This window comes from Sycon ciliatum, chromosome 4 (assembly GCF_964019385.1).
Source record: "Sycon ciliatum chromosome 4, ocSycCili1.1, whole genome shotgun sequence".
In the NCBI taxonomy this organism is placed as follows: Eukaryota; Metazoa; Porifera; class Calcarea; order Leucosolenida; family Sycettidae; genus Sycon; species Sycon ciliatum.
Genome location: NC_088646.1, coordinates 2,447,593 through 2,468,834, shown reverse-complemented (window position 1 = coordinate 2,468,834; position 21,242 = coordinate 2,447,593). Strand labels below are relative to the sequence as shown.

Genomic DNA, 21,242 nt, shown 5'->3' with positions numbered 1-21,242 from the left:
ACACACACACACACACACACCAGGGCTGGAGGAAGGAGTTTGTGAGTGGTCCGGCCGATGTCCAAGTGGGAGTTGGGGGGGGGGGGGGGGGTCGCCCCCGGGAATTTGTTTCGAGAATTTACGTGAAAATGAGCCAATTTGGGCATCTCGTGAGAGAGAGACAGGCAGATGTGACGGATGAAACTATAATATAATTAGTAACAATTAAGCATCAGAATTGGGAAATTATTTGGAAAATTTACGTGAATATGAGCCAATTTGTTTACACCAGTTTTGCATGAATCAGGTGGACCATCCAACTGGGAAAAGTGGTCCGGCCATGGCCGGACCAGCCGAACCGGTTCCGGCGGCCCTGCACACACCTCAGACCTCAGACCTGCCCATCGCGGAAGCGATGATAGCGAACAGCTATGTTAGACATAGCAACTTGTGCTGGGATTACACCATTCAACAGCTTGCAAGGCTGATGAATTGACTGCCACTATTTTTAGCCTGGTATCCACCACACAGCTGATTGAAGTGACACACACGCACATACACACACACACACTGAAGATTACAGCAAGATCTCTTTATTATTCCAGTTGACAGTATGCACCGAGTACATGTTACCCATACTCTTCTGTCCCTCCAGGAAATCGCGATTCCACGGATGCAACAAATTTCGCGAGTTTGGCCCAAACCCGTGGTTTTCTGCATAATCCGCGTTTTTTGTTGTTTTCTGCACTTTTTTAAAACATTTTTCTGTTCTTTTCCCTCACGGCCTCAGCCCATTTTTCGTTGTTTTCTGCCGCAATTTCTTGCCTAAGTTTTCAAGACTTTTTCCGCAAATTCCCGCAGGGAGAGTGCTTGTGCACATAGTGCCAGCACAGTGGTGCCGATGTACATGTAGACATGTGGTGGCTGAGTGGAGAGCTGGATGATCATTGCAGGCTTGCACAGGCCACCAGCTGCATGTGTAGAGTGCCCTTGGTCATTGCAAACCTGGGTGTTACCGCATATTGTGCAGCTCTCAGGTGTACGTAAGGCAACACTGTTACCATCGACTTGAACGATTATCGCACGAGGCAGCAACATACCACAGCACTCTCTACTGAGGCAAACCAGCAAAGCATGCACTTGCACACACTGGCAGCATAGTCCCACCACAGACTGCAGCACAGGCAAGGAGAGTGTGCAACATAGACTAGTGCAGAATCAATGGAAATTGGAGTTACGATGCAAGAGAGCGAAAAAGACGGTGAGCACACCTCCGAAGAGAAGAATTGACTAAATTGGAGCAAATTTTGGTGCATAGTCTAACTAGATACGAGACAGAGAGAGAGAGAGAAGGATAAAAAAAATGCACCTGTATGTATTGTGTGTGTGTGCGCGCGCGCGCGCGTGTGTATGCGTGTGCGGGCATGTGCACGTGTGTGCGTGCAGTAATGTTTGTTTTAGGTGGGAGATAAGCCAGATTCTTAAAAAAATAAGTAGAAGATGCAAAAGCGTACAAACAAGCTTTGTTTATAGGGATCTACTAGACAGAAAACAAATATCAAAAAAGCACTTTGAACCAGCAGCGCCATGACCAAACTTCAAGGAGAACACACTTCTAAGGGAGAGTAGGGGGAAGGGGCATACAAGGACATTAAAAAGAAGAAGAAGCATAAACTGCAACAGGAGTAGCAGCAGCAGTAGCAAGACTAATCAACATGATTTGTTTGAAGCATAATAAATAATATGAATGCTGTCTAACACTATGACCAAGCCCTAGATTTTCATAGATCACAACACATGTACAAAGAATTGGAAATCTCCTAGCTATAAACAATTTATAGCGAGGAAGTAAAAAAATTCACGGCTCGCGTGAGGAGGAAGTCAAGTAATAAAAAAAAGAGGAAGAACCAAAGAAGAGACAGATTACGAAGTCGCCACAGAAATTCTTAGAAACAAAGTTGCTGTGTTTGTGTCCATAGATAAATTCGAAAATATTAAAAAAAGTGAACAGCAGGCTATTATGGAGGTGAATAGCGAGGCAAACTCGGGTTGATAGTACCAGTAGCCGCAGCACTGGAATTGTGTTCGCCCTGGCAGGAGTGACACACACACGCGCACACACACACGCAAACTTTACGTCACTGGGATAGTCGCAAGGGCAGGCAAGTGGCCGGTGTTGTGCAATGCAACGCAGTCTGCATTCTCCCACTAACGGTCCGGCAACAACGCCCTGGCCTGATCACACGGCTGTCGCGTGTCGCTGGTGCACAGGCGCCGAGGAAACAACAATGGCCGTCAGCCAATGTAACAAGCACCCACTGCAGTGATACTCTCCACGTCAGAGCTGGCAATGATGACCAAGCTTCCAGGGACAACTGTGCTGCTTGTGCTAGGCTGCATAGTCTGTGTGACAAATTGATTATCCCTAGCTGCAGCAGCAGCCTCCGGACAACGTGTTATACGTACACAATGAGCCTGAACAAGTAGCGGCGCTGCACCAGAGGGCGGCAGAAGATTAAAGCTAGGATGGCTAGGATGAGAATAAAGGCATAGGACTGAACAAATGAGCTAATTCTCCACCAAACCGGCCAGACCATGAGCGAACAGAGAGATAGACTACCCATAGCATACTCCATCATGGTGTGCCGGTGCCATTCGTCTATAGAACTGATTAGTATAGGTGGCTGACCTTCTGTGCCGGGAGTACAGCCATGAAACACTGACATTGCTGGATAGATCGACTTGATGTTGGTAGGCGACAGGCCACTCCGATTGAGGATGATGCCGATGAACGCATCATCTACACCAAACCAAGTCTCGTGCATGTGCGAGCGTTCTACAACCATGTGCATAACATCGCTGCTTAGTATCATGCCGGCTCCCCATACATAGCGTGGGTAGTGCTGGCCAGGAAATGCCTTCTCTTTGACGTACCATTTGCTCTTTTTGTCGCGCACCACCACCGCATCATTGTACGGTACGCGGCCGCCATACAGGTGTGTGCGGGGCGCCGTTGCTAGGTATGTTGCTAAGTGAGGCAGGTGCATGAAACTGTCATCGTCCACAAACATTAGATAGTCAATGCGCAGATTGTTGACAACCCACTGCATCGCCCAATGTACTTTCCAGGTCAACCGACGATAATGATCCTCCTCGGGATACCAGAGAACATCAAGATGTTCATTTCCATCCTTCAGTACTGTATCCATTAGATCCGTATCTTCATTGTCCATGCCAATCAAAAAGCGGTGATACCAGACAATGTGACGGTATTGGCACAGGCGGCTATAGCGTGTACACCGGTCACCTGTATTTGTCGTACACCGACAGTTGGACGACTGGATGGCCAGCGAAAGCCAAGTCAATCTCGTCTGTAGCCGCTTGTCAAAATTTCCAGGAGCAGATTTTGTCAGGAGAAGCAGCCGAATAAGGTTAGACTTGTCTTCCTTCAAAGATGATGAACGTTGAGCACGCTTGAAATACATTGGCAACAAATGATTGAGGCGCTTTATCACAGTGACTGGTTTATCATCTGAGGATACTCCATGGCCTTTGTTACCTTGAGAAATTGATTGAAGACTATGAACCATTTTACGCAATGCTTCCACCGTACGTGGTTCAGTCAGGGGCATACTCACCTCATCGGCCACATCTCTGCCAGTTGGAGCTCGCTCATCGGGAGGAGAGAGTACAACGACCAGCGCTATAAACGTTGTGATCACCAGGACGATCAGCAGCAGACAGGTGGTAGTCGATCTGTGAGGCATCTTGCTCCCAGGCTAGTGGTCCAGGCCAGGCTATCCAGGCGTACCCCATCACCGAATGCAATTCTACATGTCGAATACGGGCGCTGACTTTACAAAATTCCGACACACCAAAGGAAGAAAGGTTTCAAATAAAATGTTCACGGCAGAAACTAGAAAGTTGGTGGATACTCGACTGGTGTCTTGCAAGATTATTTCATTGATATCAGCACTGTCACCGGCTGAGATGAGCTGCAAACACGCGAACATATACCGGTAAACAACCTTGATCCAGGCAATGCCAGCCGTTCAAACACCGTCGTAGGGTCTACGTCTATCTTGGGAAGAAATCCTTCTTCTTTGACTTGAAATTGCACTCTTTCAGTCACCTAACAACGCCTGCTGCCTGCATCATGTCGCACGAAAAATAAATTTGTGGAAGTAAAAGTGGTGACTCGATCGATCGAGCTATAGCGCTAGCAGCGTGCGGGCCGGCGGGGTTGTACCGACGGCTTGTAGGTACCGCGCGCATGCACACTATCAATAACACGTGCACTACACTGCACTACGTCGTACATGCAAGAGACTGAAGAGTAGATCTGTAGCAGTGCGCTACGTAATTCTATACAAAAGTCTGGATTCGTGAATTTAGAACTAACTTCGAACGATTGAATCTGGTGTCATAATTAATGTTACTTTAGTCTTACAGTCATTACTGTTCGGCTCACAACCAGAGAGAGAGAGAGATAATGGAAGCAAGGCAAAAGGCAAGGAGCGGCGACTTCTGCTCGCCTGCTGAATACGGTGTACGGTACAACTATACCAAAAGGGAAGGCCAGCGGCGCACTGGAATCTAGTTGTACACAGCTGTAGTACGCATGCAAATAAGGATAATACGGTGCGGAAGTGAACGGCGCATGCTGATACGGTAAAGCGGTCGTAATACATATAAGTGTGACCGCGAGACCGGAGAATTTCATGAAGCCAATAATATGAGAATTTCATTGAAACCGAAGTAAATCAGGTCATGTGACCGAGAATCCGCTACATTACTCCCCTGCCAGTGTACAAGCCGGAGGCAGGAAACGATAACTTTGGAAAGGAGAGAAACGGCAACCGCAACGTAGAAGAAGAAGTGTATAAAGGAAGAAAAAAAAATGAAAACCGCACGGCAACCAGAAAAGGTCCGACATAAAGCCCACGGCGACAAAGAACGGAGGAGCCCAGCCGATCAGGTAGCAAAGTGAACAGCACGTGCAGGGGGTGGGGCAGCAGCAGCAACCGGCGGGACAATCAGAGAAAGAGCAGAAGCAGCAGCAGCTGTAACAGGCAGAGCATATGCGGGCTTCAAGCGGTCAATGCTTACCTGGTCGGACTTGCCCTTGACGTCGACCGTGAAATGCTTGTCAGCACGCTTGAGGACACGGAACGGACCAGTGTACGGTGGTTGGAGCGGCTTGCGGACACTGTCGGTACGGATGTACACAAAGTCGCACGTTGACAGATCCTTCGGCACGTATACTGGGCGGTTGGACTGGCGAGGGCCAACGGCTGAGGGCCGGATGTTTTGCAATACATCCCGGAGGAACTGAACGTAGACGGGCACCGACGGCATAGATGGCGGTGGCTGGAAGAACTCAGATGGCAAGCGGAGAGTGGTGCCATAGACCAGCTCCGCGGAACTGCACTGGAACTCCTCGCGCAGGCTAGCGCGAATGCCCAGCAACACCAGGGGCATCATTGCATTCCAGGCACCAGGATGAGGGTGGCACTTCAGAGCAGCCTTTAGGTGGCGGTGGAAACGCTCGACGAGGCCATTGCATTGTGGACGGTAGGAAGTTGTCCGAGTCCGGCAGGTGCCGAGCAGGGCCAACAAGTGGCGGAAAAGCGCGGACTCAAACTGGGCGCCACGATCTGTGGTGACGACAGATGGGACGCCGAAGCGGGCAATCCACCCAGCGATGAAAGCGGTGGCAACTGTTTCCGCGGCGGCGTCCTTGATCGGAATGGCCTCTGGCCAGCGGGTAAAGCGATCCACGCAGGTCAGCAGATAGGTGCAACCACCGGAGGGAGGCAAAGGGCCGACCAAATCAATGTGGATGTGGTCAAAGCGCTCATCGGGTGGCAGAAACTGGCCAAGCGGAGCCTGGGTGTGGCGGGTCACTTTGCTCAGCTGACAGGAGGGGCAGCAGCGGGTCCATTCCCGGACGTCCTTTTGCATGCCGGGCCAGACGTAGCGTGCCGAAACCATACGCTGAGTGGCACGAATACCCGGATGTGCAAGGGAGTGCAGGCTGTTGAAGACGGTCTTGCGAAAGGACAACGGTACAAACGGGCGGGCAGTGCCGGTCGACATGTCGCACACCACAGGCTGGGTAGCGGAACCGTACGGGATTGGCTGAAGCTTCAGAGACGACTGCGTGTCTTGCTGAGCGGAGAGTAGCTCGGGATCAGACTGCTGGGCGGCTGCCAGAGCCTGAAAGTCGACAGCGGCCGGCGGCGCGGTTACTGCATCAACAGTGGCGCGAGACAGAGCGTCAGCAACAACATTGTCAGCCCCACGCAGGAAGCGGAGATCCGTCGTGAATTCAGCCACGTAGGACAGGTGCCGGAGCTCACGAGGTGAGTGGCTAGTACCAGCAGCTTGCATGGCGAACACCAACGGGCGATGGTCCGTGAGAATGTGGAAGCAGCGGCCTTCCAGGTGATGCCGGAAATGCTTTACTGCCAGGTATGCAGCTAGCAATTCTCGACCGAACGTGCTGTAGCGACTCTGAGCTGGTTGCATTCGTTTGGAAAAGAAAGCGAGCGGCTGCCATGCCCCATCAACAAGCTGTTGAAGGGCCCCGCCAACTCCGACATCTGATGCATCCACAACGAGCTGGAGGGGTGCATCCGGGATGGGGTGGATGAGCAGCGTTGCTGCAGCAAGCGCGTCCTTGGCAGCATGGAATGCCGTGACAGCGGCAGTGCCAAGTTTCAGGGGACAGTTCTTCGGACGCTGAGGTCCACCAAGCAGATCCGTCAGTGGTTGGAGGATGTCGGATGCCTGGGGAATAAAGCGCCGGTAAAAGTTGACCATGCCCAGAAACTCGCGAAGCTGGCGGCGAGATGTTGGAAGGGAATACTGAGCCACGCCGTCGACTCTTGCCGGTAGCGGGCTGATGCCCTGGGCGTTAACCAGATGGCCCAGAAACGTCAGGGACGGCTGGCCGAAAACGCACTTAGCGGGGTTGATCACCAAACCATGCTGCTGCAGTCGCTCAAACACCAGGCGCAGATGTTGCAGGTGCGTAGCGTGGTCGGAGCTGGCGATTAGGAGGTCATCGAGGTAGACGTAGCAGAAATCCAGGCCATGCAATACTGAATCGATAAACCGCTGGAATGACTGTGCCGCGTTCCGGAGGCCGAAGGGCATCCTGATGAACTCAAATAACCCGAACGGAGTCGTGATGGCAGTCTTGGGAATGTCGGCCGGGGTTACTGGTATCTGGTGATACGCTCTGACCAGATCCAGTTTCGAAAACACTGTAGCACCATGGAGACTGCTGGTGAAATCCTGAATATGAGGAATCGGATACCGATCCGGTTCGGTGACTTTATTCAGGAGTCGGTAGTCTCCACATGGCCTCCAGTCTCCATTGGGTTTAGGAACCATGTGGAGAGGGCTGGACCAGGGCGAGGAGGATGGCCGAATGATGCCCAGGGACAGCATATGCTGGAACTCAGCTCTGGCCGTTGCCAGGCGGTCTGGAGCCAGCCGACGAGTGCGGGCATGCAGTGCCGGGCCGGTAGTCACAATATGGTGCTCCACCGAGTGCTTGACCGGCAGGTCATAACAGCATGGTTTGGTGAGGCTTGGGAACTCGGCAAGCAGGCCGGTGAATGCTGGTGCTGTGGCCACCGGGGCGGAAACCAAGGAGCAGCTGAGCGATGCGGTTTCGGCAGGAATGCAATTGACCTGGAGGTCAGTGGAGTTGTCACGGATGGTGCGTCCATGAAGGTCGACTTGGAGACTGAACCGATGGAGGAAATCAGCCCCCAGGATCGGCTCCTTCACGTCAGCAACGACAAATATCCAAGGGAATGTTCGTCTAAGACCAAGGTCAAGGGTCAAACACCTCTGCCCGAAAGCCGGAATAGCAGAGCCATTAGCAGCACGGAGCTGACACTGACCAGTCGGATCGACGTGGCGGCGGTGTTCAGAAGTGGCTGGCAGCAGGCTGACGTCAGCACCGGTATCCACTAGGAAACGGGTTCCGCTGGTGACGTCACGGACATAGAGGCGGCGGGAGGTAGGTGGGCCAGACACAGGAGCCGCTACTGGCTGGCCGGGGCATTTCCCGACGACCAGGAGCACGGGGCTTCACACCGCCGGGCTTGCACACCAAACTTGCGGTGAAAATGGCATAAACCACAGCTATGCGGTGAGACCGAGCGACTGCGGGGTTGGCCGCGAAAGCGAGGGCGGCCGTGCTGCTGTTTCAGCTCGGTTACAGTAGTCGTCAGGGCGGCAACTTGGTCCCGGAGAGCTGCAATGGCAGCCATTGTCTCTGACTCGCCAGTGTTGCGAACTGCATGTACTGCCGCACTGGGACCAGCTGCCTCCACTATTCTGTCAGCCATTTCTGCCAGATCCTGCAGCGGCAGTGATGCAGGGCAGGATGCTACTATTGACTTGGCCGATCGGGGCAACCGGCTGACAAACAACTCTCGCAAAAGTTTTTCGGGCATGGCGTTCTCACCTACTAACTGCTGTAGCTTGCGTAATAGCTGGGTGGGCTTCTTGTCGCCCAGCTCTTCGTCCGAAATCAGCAGGCGCAAACGCTGCTGTTCTGACATCTGCGTGCGGTGAATGAGACGCTCGCGGAGAGCGTCGTACGGCTGTTGAGCAGGAGGATCCAGGATGATGTCACGCACCTCTGCCGCATACTCTGGTGTCAGTGATCCCACCACGTACTGATATTTGGTCACCTGGCTGGTGATGCGACGGGTGGAAAACAGGGATTCAACCTGTGCGAACCAAACCTGGGGGTCAGCAGCCCAGTAAGGTGGTAGCTTGACGTTCAAGCTGACCGCGGCCACCTCACTGTCGCGGGCTGTACCGCCTGCTGCGGAAGTTCCAGCGCCGGTGATTCTGGACAGCAGTTGGCCACGACCTACACTGCGGATAGGTGTGCTAGCTCCGGAGTTTGAGGTATTCATACTGTACTAGTGCTCATAAAATACTAAAAAGTAAAATTCAATGCTGCGTGCAGACCACTGAGCGATCGCGAGTGATCGAACACTAGACGGGGTCACCAATTGTAGCAGTGCGCTACGTAATTCTATACAAAAGTCTGGATTCGTGAATTTAGAACTAACTTCGAACGATTGAATCTGGTGTCATAATTAATGTTACTTTAGTCTTACAGTCATTACTGTTCGGCTCACAACCAGAGAGAGAGAGAGATAATGGAAGCAAGGCAAAAGGCAAGGAGCGGCGACTTCTGCTCGCCTGCTGAATACGGTGTACGGTACAACTATACCAAAAGGGAAGGCCAGCGGCGCACTGGAATCTAGTTGTACACAGCTGTAGTACGCATGCAAATAAGGATAATACGGTGCGGAAGTGAACGGCGCATGCTGATACGGTAAAGCGGTCGTAATACATATAAGTGTGACCGCGAGACCGGAGAATTTCATGAAGCCAATAATATGAGAATTTCATTGAAACCGAAGTAAATCAGGTCATGTGACCGAGAATCCGCTACAGATCTACTCGTACCAGCGCACTGCAGCATGCAGGAGTGCATGCCTGCAAGGGTTATTTTGTACGAGTCGAGTCGTAGATCTATCCCCGGGCGCGCGGGCCCGGCCTGGCCAGACTCAGTAGACGCTCGTGCCGTGCACGCGTGGAGCCCACCATGCCAAATAAAGTCTGGACTTGCTTTACTTGGACTGTACAGTGTACTACTACTACTACTAGTACTAGTGCTGCTGAGCGCTGTCTGTACTGTGCTGTGTGCAAGCAAGAGTACATAACCCCCCAGAGTGTGCAACGCCGATCCAGCTCTGTGTAGGCCAGTAGGGTCTTGGTCGAGCGGAATCGGATCTTCTGATGTCATGCGTACACTTCACACCAGCGCAAGGCCGGTCTCGAGGCAGGGCACCATTGTTTTTGATCCAAGAGTACCCGCGACTCCCCGGGTTCCCCTCAGATGTGTACGGTATTATGACGCAAAGATCCGCTCGACCAAGACCCTATGCAGAACTGGATCAGGCGTTGCACACTCTGGGGGGTTAACCGGTTATGTACTCTTGGTGCAAGTCGTAGACTGATCTACCGTAGCCGGAAAAAAAAGATCTACAGTATATAGCCGGCCGTAGCTATGACAAGGAGTTGTAACTATTAATAGTATTATATAAAAATAAAAAAAACATCTGCAGGCTTTCTGACAAAGCTGTATTATGCTCCTAAGCATAATTTTTGTCTAAACCGAAAGATTATGCCGACCTACCACGTTGGAATCCGTATATTATGCCGGAGCATAATTTTTTGACGAAATCCCAAGATTATGCCAAATATTATGCCGGCATAATCCGCCAAGCTGGGCTAACACTGAGTCTGTACACACTGTGACAGTGAATTGGCCTACACATAATCATTGGCCTATACTTTTTGAATTGGCCTACACAGTCTACTCAGTTATTGAATGTCATCTGATGACATTCAATAACTGAGTCTACTCTGTACTGTAGGCCAAGGCCACACAGACAAAACAACTACTGTACTCGTACTACTACTGGCAGAACTGTACAGCCTACAATAGTACAGAGTACAGGATATCTACGCTCCCACTCGTGCAACCACACTCGTACTCGTACTCCACAGTCTGTACGGTACAAGTGGAAGTGTCTGCGCGAGCTGCGTCTCTCTCTCAATCAATCATGAAGACTAGTGTAGTGAGTTTGTCTGTTGAGTGTTGTCGCCTAATCTAATGACAATCGATCGAGTCGACACCAAGACAGTGTCCTACTAATAATACTAATAGTAATACTACGTAGTAAGTAGATCTACTACTGAGTCTGTACCAAGCGGCAAAAGACTAGGCTACCGTCACTAGGAGACCTGCGCGAATACAGCTGTTGCCCGGCTTGCGCCCGCATTCACCCATCCATGCCTAGTAGATCTACTCTGCTATACGTTGCCCGGTACGGCGGTAGGCTACGCCGTGTGCGCACGGACGGGTCGGTTACCACTGGTTACATGGCATAAGTATTATCCCCTTGGTTGACATGCTGTCAGCCTCAAAACAAGTACATTATAATTATTATACGTGTACCAGGTGTACGTGCTCCATCAATATTGCAATCATGTCGATCCACATGTCACTCATCGATCGATCATAATCATGTCACTTCTCAGGCCACGTGAAACAAGCGTGAGAGCTGCGTCAAAACTACTAGTACTCAGTACTAGTAGTAGTAGTACTAATAGTACTAAAGTCAAGACAAAAGGAAACGAACGAGACTATACAGTACACACATGTACATGTACATAACTCATTAGATAAACCTTGTTTTAGTTCAAACATGTTGTTGGTTGACAGCATGTAACAAGGTGGAGGACACCGTGTTCGGAAACAGTGACTTTTCTACAACCGGTTAACCATCCACCGTTGGTAGAGCCGTCACAGCACGACTGACGTTAGGAGAATCCTTTAAAAAACTCCCCTAGGGTAAAGAGGGCTAGGGTCAGAACCGGGTCTTACAAAGACCCATACGGTTCAGATGGTCTCAACAGATCGGGCTCTACCAACCGTGGATGGAAACCTTCAGACAACTACTTATCGACTCGTGTGTTACTGCTCTGCTTCCGCATTGAGCACTCTATCGAACCGGAGGACTCCGCTCTCTGTACATGCACATTGTATGTAGTACATCTAGATCTGATCCACTTTTTCCACTCAAGCTACACTGTAGTTAGGGTGTTCGGACGATTTTGAAAGTTGCTCCAATCTCATCGATTTTAGTCTCATTGGAAAGAGTAGGATAAACCAGCCGGGAAATATATGAGGTTTGTCTAAATCCGACCAGACGTTCAAGAGTTATGATCGTTTGAAGTGCGCTTGTTGGCACTTTTTCTGGAACAGTTTTGATGCAGGCCAGTGGCACAAAACCGGGAAATTCAAAACCAACTAGAACAAGGTGAAAATCAATTTCGTTCAGGGTCTTTCAAATTTCCACAGATGATAGCCAATAGAGAGCTTCCATCACTTGACCAATTTTTTTGGTATTCCAATTAGCCAAATTCAAATTACGCCCATAGCAACCACCATAGCAACGCGTACAAATTAGTCGAAATAGATGCGAAAGATGTAACCCTTCACAGGCTGAAGCTAATTGGAATACGGGTACTACAAAGACACATCACCAGGAGGAGATTACAGTTATCTACCCCGTGTAGATGAAGCATCCAAGAAAATAACATACGCACTCAGCCGAGACGGCACCCACACCCGGGCATGTTGCGCCGCGGGACCGGATGCATGCAGCCAATTAACAGGTATGCTGCACCATTTCAACACGATGTAAGCTTCAGCCAGGCCAAGGCAGCAGCAGTTCTGCTAATCATCAGCTTTAGAAGGACAACTTGCTCCCAGTCATATACGGCGCGTGCAGCACTTCGGGGCAATTGGTGTCGCACGTCACATGTAATTCATTCATACGATTCGCACAACCAACAGACAGTTCATTTATCGGATGATTGTGCAAGCGTAATTTGGATGTAAATTATAAAGTCGACAAATACACTGGTCCTACATTGCCCATGCTATGTGGATGACAATGTACTCAAGACACGGTGCATACGGCATTGCGTAGCTGCACTGCGTTAGCGCGCTGCAATTTTGCAAATCCTCTGACTCTGAGTGTCAATTCTGTGCAGATTTTCAGCTGCATATTGAACGCAGTATTGGCAGGAAATCTGCTCTTGACCAATTTGTCTGCACAGTGGCTTTCTCCACTCTCCAGATACAGCGACCAGAGGTTTATCTGATGTGGTAGCTCAGCGAAACTACAAATAAACAGCACTACAGCCAAGTCCATCAACTTCATGTACATGTACATGTACTCTATACATTTGGTATCCTGGCGCAAATCGATCGCTCATAGAACAAGAAGACAGCATCGTACAGCCTCCAAATTTCACACACTGCGTAGTTTTTCGACGCTGAAGACGATGGAATAGTCGCCGGCGTTGCGACCGGCCCAGAACAGGTCGAAATCGATACCCTGAAGTTGCGCAGGGCGTAACATTGCTAAAATTCGTCGTGTGGAAACGGGACTTACGGTCTCAACAGCAGAGACATCTCCTCTTTCCAACAAAGAAACAAACTCGTCCTGAGCTGCTAAAATTTTACCTTGCCAAGGCAAGAAGCACAGTGATGTACGATTGTGCCACGGACCCCGTACAAAACTGTTTCCACTCAAAATGCGCCTGGGTTCGAGGCACCGAACACCCTACTGTAGTCTGTAGACCTGTACATGTACACTGTACTGTTACCATGATTTATCACTCTCTTTAAAGGGGCACTCCGGCTTCATTTTCGACGCCGAGTTTTCGATGCCAAGACGAAGGTAGGTGAAAGAGAAGACCCCTCGAACAAGAACGAGTCTCCAGAAGCGATCGAGTCGAGCAGGAAGACGACTTTTGAATTTCGCCGAGCGAGCGCTGATGACGTAATGAGGGATTAGCTTGCCAGTGGAAATGCATCTGCGCACATACATTTCACATACTTTTTGGCCAATTTTCAATCGAAGAGGAGGTTGTTTTCTATGTTCTCTCAACGTCGTGAGCGATCCCGTCTTCTATACCCTTCCAGGTACCCTGAAGGTCCTCCAGAGGAGAATTTATCTCCAGCGAAGCGTTGTTGATCCGCTAAATTCGTCTCGAGACATATTCACCCAGTGCAGTGCTGATAAATGTAGAATGTTGAATCTGTGATAATTGTTGACGATGGAGAGAGAGGCTGATAGCCGCTGTCGCAGGGAGAGTGAAGCTGCTGGAAGTAACAACGGGGAGCCCGTTTGTATCACCTGAACAACCAGACTTCAAAGCAGCTTGACCAAATCGGAGGGTGCCTCGTTGCTTATCGTCAATATTACCGTGACCGACATGAATTACTACAACTACACTGGTGAGTTTTTATCTTGTTTTGTTCGTATGCTAGTACCCTGGCCTGGAGTTCTCGTAATAGCAATTCCTATTCCCTGGCGTTTTCTAAACATTCCGTGTAGTACTGAATACGTGATCAAGTATTCCGATTTGGGTAGATGTGGAATTTGGACATGTATTTTTAAAAAAAAATTCTATTTTCCCAATAGAGCGTTTGTAGTGAAATGGTTGCCCAAATACAACGAAATTGATTCTGCAGTTCTACAACTTGTACTGAAATCCAGTCAAAGTAAAAATGATTCTTCATGATAGTTGGGGTCAATGAAATCTGATCCAGGCATAACGAATAGTGACGCCTACCACCCCGAGAACGAATGCCCATTTGGTGAGGGATACCAAAGTACTCGAAAGTGGTGCGTGTTTTAATGTGGCATGGAAGTTTTATAATAATATGATCTCTGGTCAATGCAGCATACGATACCCATCATGAATTGCAGGCCTCGAACGCAACTCAGACCAGAATTGGCAGTTCCCTAAGTTTATAATTCCATGGCCCCAGCTGTGGTTATAGAAGAAGTTTGTTTGCACATTATTCTTATAGTCGATAGGTTTATACTGATGGCCACAAACAACGGCAGTTCAAACTTCACTGACGTGTTCATGAGCTTAGAGATTTCCCTCCACTATTTCTGTTGTGCATACAGGTCTGTCCAATATGCATTGACGGTATTGGGTATGGTATCTGCTCTGAGAAGGGAATCGCTGGAGCCACAGTCCAATTATACAGGCTTTCAAGAAACAGAGAGGAGCCATCTTTCCAAGCTGATACCTGATGTGTACCGACGGAATTCTCACGAGATACCTTACGGACTACTTGTGGTGTGTACTTGTACTTCATAGTACTCCTTCGACTACTATCTAGAATCAAGTCGACTGAAACAAGTTCAAACAACTCTGGCTTCAAACGAGCCGTCGATTAGACAAACAAAACATTCTCTCATATACTGGAGCACTCTGACAACTCACGACCTATTCCTAACGATTGCCACCGCTTATAAAATATGTGGAGTGCTGATTGGAATGTGCTCACAATCTCAACAATTCAGTGCTATAATTATTTGAACAATGTGTTAGAAATGATTCCACTTTTCCTTCCATAAATGTTGTATCCACAGTGCTCCAAAGTTTCTTTGCTCTCTAGCCGCCTGCGAGTCCAACAGTGAAATTGTTAGTTCATATTTATAATGTGGGTATGTGGGAGGGGGTTGAACATATTTTTTATATAAGGGACCTGCAACTGTAATACCACGGTACAGTAGCCGGCAAATATGTAGAAAACAGAAATGCACGTTCCCATCATTGTACATGGATGGGCGCAGCAGGCCGAGGCTATCAGCCAGAACAGGATTTACAATCACTTAGAGATACTTGAGCTATTCCAGTATTCTCCGTGAGCTGTCCCATTCCACAATGCCACCATTATTTCTGGTAGTATCCATGTGCATAGTTCCAAGACCATCTCGGATTCTTCAGCAATTTGTGCCACGGCAAAAGACAATGCTTGACTCGGTCACTGGGGCAGTCAAACTTCCCATCACAAATGAACTTCAATTTCCCATTTGTTTCAAGTATATGTACTGCCATGACTTGACCATGCTTCATCCACAGCTGGGCGAAAATTGTGGCGTCGAATTCCATAGCGCACCTTCTTGTTGCCATGCAGGAGTATGTTGAGAGAAGTGAACATATTTTTACTAAAAAGCAACAGCCACTGAAGAGGATAGCAATAGCCTTGGGTGAATTTCCTGCAGGTACACGTTGTTGGTAGGTCTACTGGTCGGTCTCCATATCGTCAAGTTCAGAAATCACCTGTACTACACATCTTGTAGATCATATAGAAGGGATCCTGATCGAATAATTTTCTGGTCATAAAATTCACTAAACTTGAGGGCGAGACAAATAGTCAGTACTCCCCGATTCCGTCAAGGTGCTTTGAAGTCTGGATGCACATGTGATGCTAACAAGCTCCCCGTCGTGACTTCCAGCAGCTTCACTTTCCCTGCGACAGCGGCTATCATTCAACCTCTCTCTCCATCGTCGACAATTATCACAGATTCAACATTCTACATTTATCAGCACTGCACTGGGTGAATATGTCTCGAGACGAATTTAGCGGATCAACAACGCTTCGCTGGAGATAAATTCTCCTCTGGAGGACCTTCAGGGTACCTGGAAGGGTATAGAAGACGGGATCGCTCACGACGTTGAGAGAACATAGAAAACAACCTCCTCTTCGATTGAAAATTGGCCAAAAAGTATGTGAAATGTATGTGCGCAGATGCATTTCCACTGGCAAGCTAATCCCTCATTACGTCATCAGCGCTCGCTCGGCGAAATTCAAAAGTCGTCTTCCTGCTCGACTCAATCGCTTCTGGAGACTCGTTCTTGTTCGAGGGGTCTTCTCTTTCACCTACCTTCGTCTTGGCATCGAAAACTCGGCGTCGAAAATGAAGCCGGAGTGCCCCTTTAATTAAAAGGGACACGGCCCTAGGCTATAGGAGGGGTGCGGATTAGAGAATCGCTAAAAAAAAAAAGAGGTGGGTTCATACTGCATAGCCCAATTGCCCCAACGAGAGAGCTTGGAAGCTCAGGGCCCTGCGCTATGCTTTGTTGACTAGCTCATCGTGCATGTTGTTAGAACTGATGGAAATGTTTTTTCCTTTGATTAGCTACATCATTGTATTGCAAAAACGTTTCAATGAGTTACTGAAGTAACGTCTTCTGCATAGCTATGGGACCGGCGCTGACTCTGCCGACCACGGGCGTTCTGGAGTCGACGGGATGGCTGTCCTGACGTTTCCTGGACCGGCGCTGACTCTGCCGATCACGGGCGTTCTTCTTCTTCTTATTATTATACTGACTGCAACTACCATCCATTCTAATTGCATTTACTCGTCTCCCTACTTCGTATTTCTTTCCAGAAAATCTCCCCATACAGCAGAGAGTCGTTTACATAATATGCCTCCCTGCTATACATCTACATGACTGTATACACGTTATAATCATTATGCTGTCGACCTACTGCGATTCCCGGGCTGTTCGACAGGCGGCCCAGCCAGCCTGCTAGTGGGATCTCGGCCTCGCACACAAATCCACACAAAATGTTACTGCACTGAATGCATTCCGCCGATTCACTTCGCATATACTCATTCTCTTGATGGTATGGGATAGCGCCAGGCATGCCGATTGCACAAACAAATAAAAATATTGTGGCCAGCTGTATTTGTTGGTACGTTACGGTACGGGACAGATACGGGATAGCGCCAGGCGTGACACAAACAAACAAACAAACAAACAAACAAACAAACACCAAACGAGAGAGCTTGGAAGCTCAGGGCCCTACGCTATGCTTTTATGCCTTTTTGCCTAGCTCATCGTACATGTTATAAGAACTGATGGAAATGTCTTTTTTCCGTTGATTGGCCACATCACTGTATTGCAAAAACGTTTCAATCGGTTTCAATATTATGAGTTAGGCAAAAGTATTTGCAGAATTTATTGCGGATTGTTATTTCTCTAATAATCATCTACTTTTGGTTTGTTCCTTCTTTTCTTGTTATCTCCTTATACTGTAAATCAACAAATTTTGGCCGATGAGAAATAGAAACCTCTCTATTAGAGAGGTTAAGATGCACGTTATTTCCGACGTGACGCGCAATTTCACGTCAAATTTGAAACCGATCGGTATTTTTGCTCTCTCATGCATCCATTGCTCAATCATGCATCATTTGCCTATATGACAAACTTTGGCCTGCGATTTACTTTGGTCGGTTGGTACCAAGCGGCGAAATCAGCGAAAATAAATCGCCAGCGAAAATTAGTTGATTTTAATACAGTAATCGGATTTTCTGGCCTTTTTGTAGTAATACATGTACATTGACCTGTTGAGCCAATGACTTCGCCGAATGCTTGGTTGCCTGTGGAGCACATTACATAACTTTACTGACTCCTAAAATACGTATCCTGTCCGACGGCAAAAGAGGCTGCAGATTTAGTTTTTCTGCGCGTCGACGGGATGTCTGCAACGCGAAAGTTCAGCTCGCGTTATTTGGCTCGCACGTCGAAAAATCAACGCGAGTGACCTGCTGCTCACGTCGAAATTTGGACATTACATAACTTTACAGTCTCCTATAATACGTATCCTGTCCGACGGCAAAAGAGGGTGCAGATTTATTTTTCGGCACGTCGACGGGATGTCTGTCCTGACGTTTACTGGGACCGGCGCTGACTCTGCCGATCACGGGCGGTCTGGACTCGACGGGATGTCTGTCCTGACGTTTCCTGGGACCGGCTTAGACTCTGCCGATCATGGGCGTTCTGGACTCAACGGGATGTCTGTCCTGACGTTGCCTGGGACCGGCGGACTCTGCTGATCACGGGCGTTCTGGAGTGGACGGGATCTCTCTTCCGGCGTTTCCTGTGACCGGCGCTGAATCGCTCGTTCACGCTTATTTTGGAGACGACGGGATCTCTCTTCCAAAGTATGTTTATGCTGACGCATCCTATCACCTATTCGGCATCTATTCTAATTCAATTTCCTCCTCGTCTCCCTATTTCTTTCCAAATCTCCCTCTACATCAGGGAGTCGTACTAGTATACATAATACGACGAATATTGGTACGGTACGGGACAGATACAGGAGCCCGCAAATATTGTGGACAGCTGTTATGTACAATCCTGTAGAGCCTTTGTAGTCACAGATACGGGACAGATACGGGATAGCTCCAGCCGTGACACAAACAAACAAACAAACAAACACCAAATTAAAGCTGTGTGGACCCTGGCTAGCGCCAGACGTTACTGAAGTAACGTCTTCTGCATAGCTACGGGAATAAAAGGAAGATGGTGTGAGGATAGAACACCACTTTGTTGGCTGCTCCGGTTCACGTTCCGCGCTTACCCAACATGAAGCAGGACTTATGGAGGATGAACGACGACTCGGTACTCGATCGTACGTCTACAAGTTTACAACGGCGCACAGGAGTAACAATGATACCGAGACCTTTGGTCGGAGGAGTTACTTTTGCCCAGGCTTCCCCCACTTCCATCCAATATGCCACCGCCCCTGCTGTGCAGAATCTGATGGTTCTGTGGTATTCAGTAAACAAAAAAAGTTCTGATCCCGGAACCGCTACGACGAACGACTTACTGTATAAAGTACAAATTTTCGTTCACGAAATCTTTCGTTAGATCACTCCACCAGCAGGTTCGTTACGTACTAAATTTCGTTTTGGGTCGAGGTCTGTCACCCCGAACGTTCAGAAGGGGTCACTTTAGTTTGGTACAAACGTTAGTTGTTTCGTGCCACCTAACGAATATTATTATGGGATAGTGTGAATGCAGAGCTCGCTGACATTGACTGGAGCTGGCATCTGCGTGCCAGTTACGTCAATGATGCGCTTTCGCACTTTTCTTCCATTCTCAACAGTGCCCTTGAGAAGCACCTCTGGCCATTCGGAAAGCAGCCGTATTCTCACCGCTGCCCACGGCCCAGTCAGCCACCCTGGGTTGATGCCCATCTCCGCACAGCAATCAAGTGGAAATATGATCTCTATAGCATTTTTAAGAAGTACCCAACACAACAAAACAAACAAGCATACCAACAGCAGCGAAATATAGTGAAAACCCTGACGCGGACAAAGTACAGAGCTTATATCCGCTCAGTGCAAACTACTTTGCAGGGTAGACACCGTCCATCGCTTCACCAGTTTGTGAGACAAGCAAGAATTCGAAACGTATCACGGGAAATTCCGTCACTCACCACAGGGACTCAGCAGGCGGCTGACCCTTTGGCCAAAGCTACCGCATTAAACGCCCAGTTTGCCTCTGTGACTCGGCCAGATGACCCGTTGCTCTCTATTCCCCCTATTCTCACCCCCTCGGAGCCCTCAGCTTGTTTCACGTCCGTCATCACCACAACTGCCACTGCCCGGCGTCATCTGAAGAAGCTTCCGACGTGCAAGGCATCTGGTCCCGACGGCATCCCCAACCGGGTCCTCAAGGCCCTGGCACCGTCCATAGCATTCCCTTTGTGTCATATTTTCAACATGTCATTTACCACGGGCATATTCCGTTGCGCATGGAAAACAGCGAAAGTCATACCTGTATACAAGAAAGGTTCCCGCCACGAACCTGCAAACTACCGCCCTATCTCTCTTCTTCCCTGCGTGTCCAAAGTATGTGAACGCATCTTTTATGATCACTTATACAGACATGTTTCGCCGTTTCTGAGTCCCGCACAATCTGGGTTTCGTAAAGGCGACTCCACCTCCCTTAAACTGACCCGCATCGTGCAGCAGGTGTGCCAGCATAGGGATAACAGAGCGCTTGCTGGTATTTGCTTCTTTGACTTGGCCAAGGCGTTTGATACCGTCTGGCATCGAGGACTTTTGGCCAAGCTCGAGCATGCATTCAGGGTACGTAAACAACCACTCTCCTGGCTGAAATCTTATCTCTCTGGGCGTTATCAGTACGTAACTGTGCTTGGCACATCCTCGGTTGCAGAGCCAGTATTGTCAGGCGTTCCTCAAGGATCAATTCTTGGTCCCCTACTATTTATAATTTACGTGAACGATTTACCTGCAGTCTTCCCTGGAACGTCTCTGTTTGCTGACGACACGACCCTTCTCACCTCATCAGCTTCCCTCACTGGCCTGAAAAACAACTTGCGTGCTGGCATTCAGGAAGTTCTTTCCTGGATGTCGTCCTGGAGATTGTCCCCAAATCTATCAAAAACAAAGATCATGCTCTTCCCGCCCCAGCCAGAGTTCACAACCCTCATCCATGCCAACTTTTCAAATCCAATTGACATAGTGTCTTCTCACAAACACCTTGGCATTGTGATTGACTCTGCACTCTCTTGGGTACCCCACATCGAATATCTGTAAAAAATCAAGTAAATCCTTAGGAATTCTCTCCCCCCACTGCTCCTACCTCCCACTTTCTTGCAAGCTTCATTTTTATTTAGCCTACCTTCGCCCATTATTTGATTATGCCGATACGTCTTGGGTTGGATTTTGCTCTTCCGCTGCTGCAAAGCTTGAAATACACCACAAGAAAATCCTTAAAATTCTCCTCCGTCAACCCCACATGCTCTCATGATCCGCCCTTTATAAAATCGCTCACACAACCCCGTTATCACATGGACGCAGTGCACACCTGGCTTCTCTTGTCCATTCTATTAAGCTTGAGTTGTGCCCACCTTATCTCATGTGTTTTAATTGGTTCTCTTCTCTAAGAACTAGAAACTCGCTCTTACTCCCTAAGTGTAACTCATCCACTCTTTTTGCGCTCCCCTCTCT

The 21,242-nt window shown here is 48.9% G+C and overlaps 2 protein-coding genes and 1 long non-coding RNA gene across 3 annotated transcripts; 1 reads left to right on the top strand and 2 right to left on the bottom strand.

Moving 5' to 3' along the window:
• Positions 1–1,168: 1,168 nt before the first annotated feature.
• On the bottom strand, positions 1,169–4,172 carry LOC135813880 (acetylgalactosaminyl-O-glycosyl-glycoprotein beta-1,3-N-acetylglucosaminyltransferase-like). The gene has a single exon (XM_065326902.1). The coding sequence runs from the start codon at positions 3,744–3,746 to the stop codon at positions 2,436–2,438; it is 1,311 nt and encodes a 436-aa protein (XP_065182974.1). The 5' UTR covers positions 3,747–4,172; the 3' UTR covers positions 1,169–2,435.
• A 3,870-nt stretch (positions 4,173–8,042) lies between these two features.
• LOC135813353 (uncharacterized) lies at positions 8,043–8,927 on the bottom strand. Its single transcript, XM_065326453.1, has one exon. The coding sequence runs from the start codon at positions 8,925–8,927 to the stop codon at positions 8,043–8,045; it is 885 nt and encodes a 294-aa protein (XP_065182525.1).
• Positions 8,928–13,303: 4,376 nt separating this feature from the next.
• LOC135813593 (uncharacterized) lies at positions 13,304–15,070 on the top strand. Its single transcript, XR_010553028.1, has 2 exons — positions 13,304–13,903; positions 14,586–15,070. It is a non-coding gene; the product is annotated as an uncharacterized LOC135813593 (long non-coding RNA).
• Positions 15,071–21,242: the final 6,172 nt, after the last annotated feature.

Excerpts from the sequence above, each read along its gene's own strand:
- LOC135813880 (XM_065326902.1), bottom strand. The coding sequence starts at position 3,746 with ATGCCTCACAGATCGACTACCACCTGTCTGCTGCTGATCGTCCTGGTG.
- LOC135813353 (XM_065326453.1), bottom strand. The coding sequence starts at position 8,927 with ATGAATACCTCAAACTCCGGAGCTAGCACACCTATCCGCAGTGTAGGT.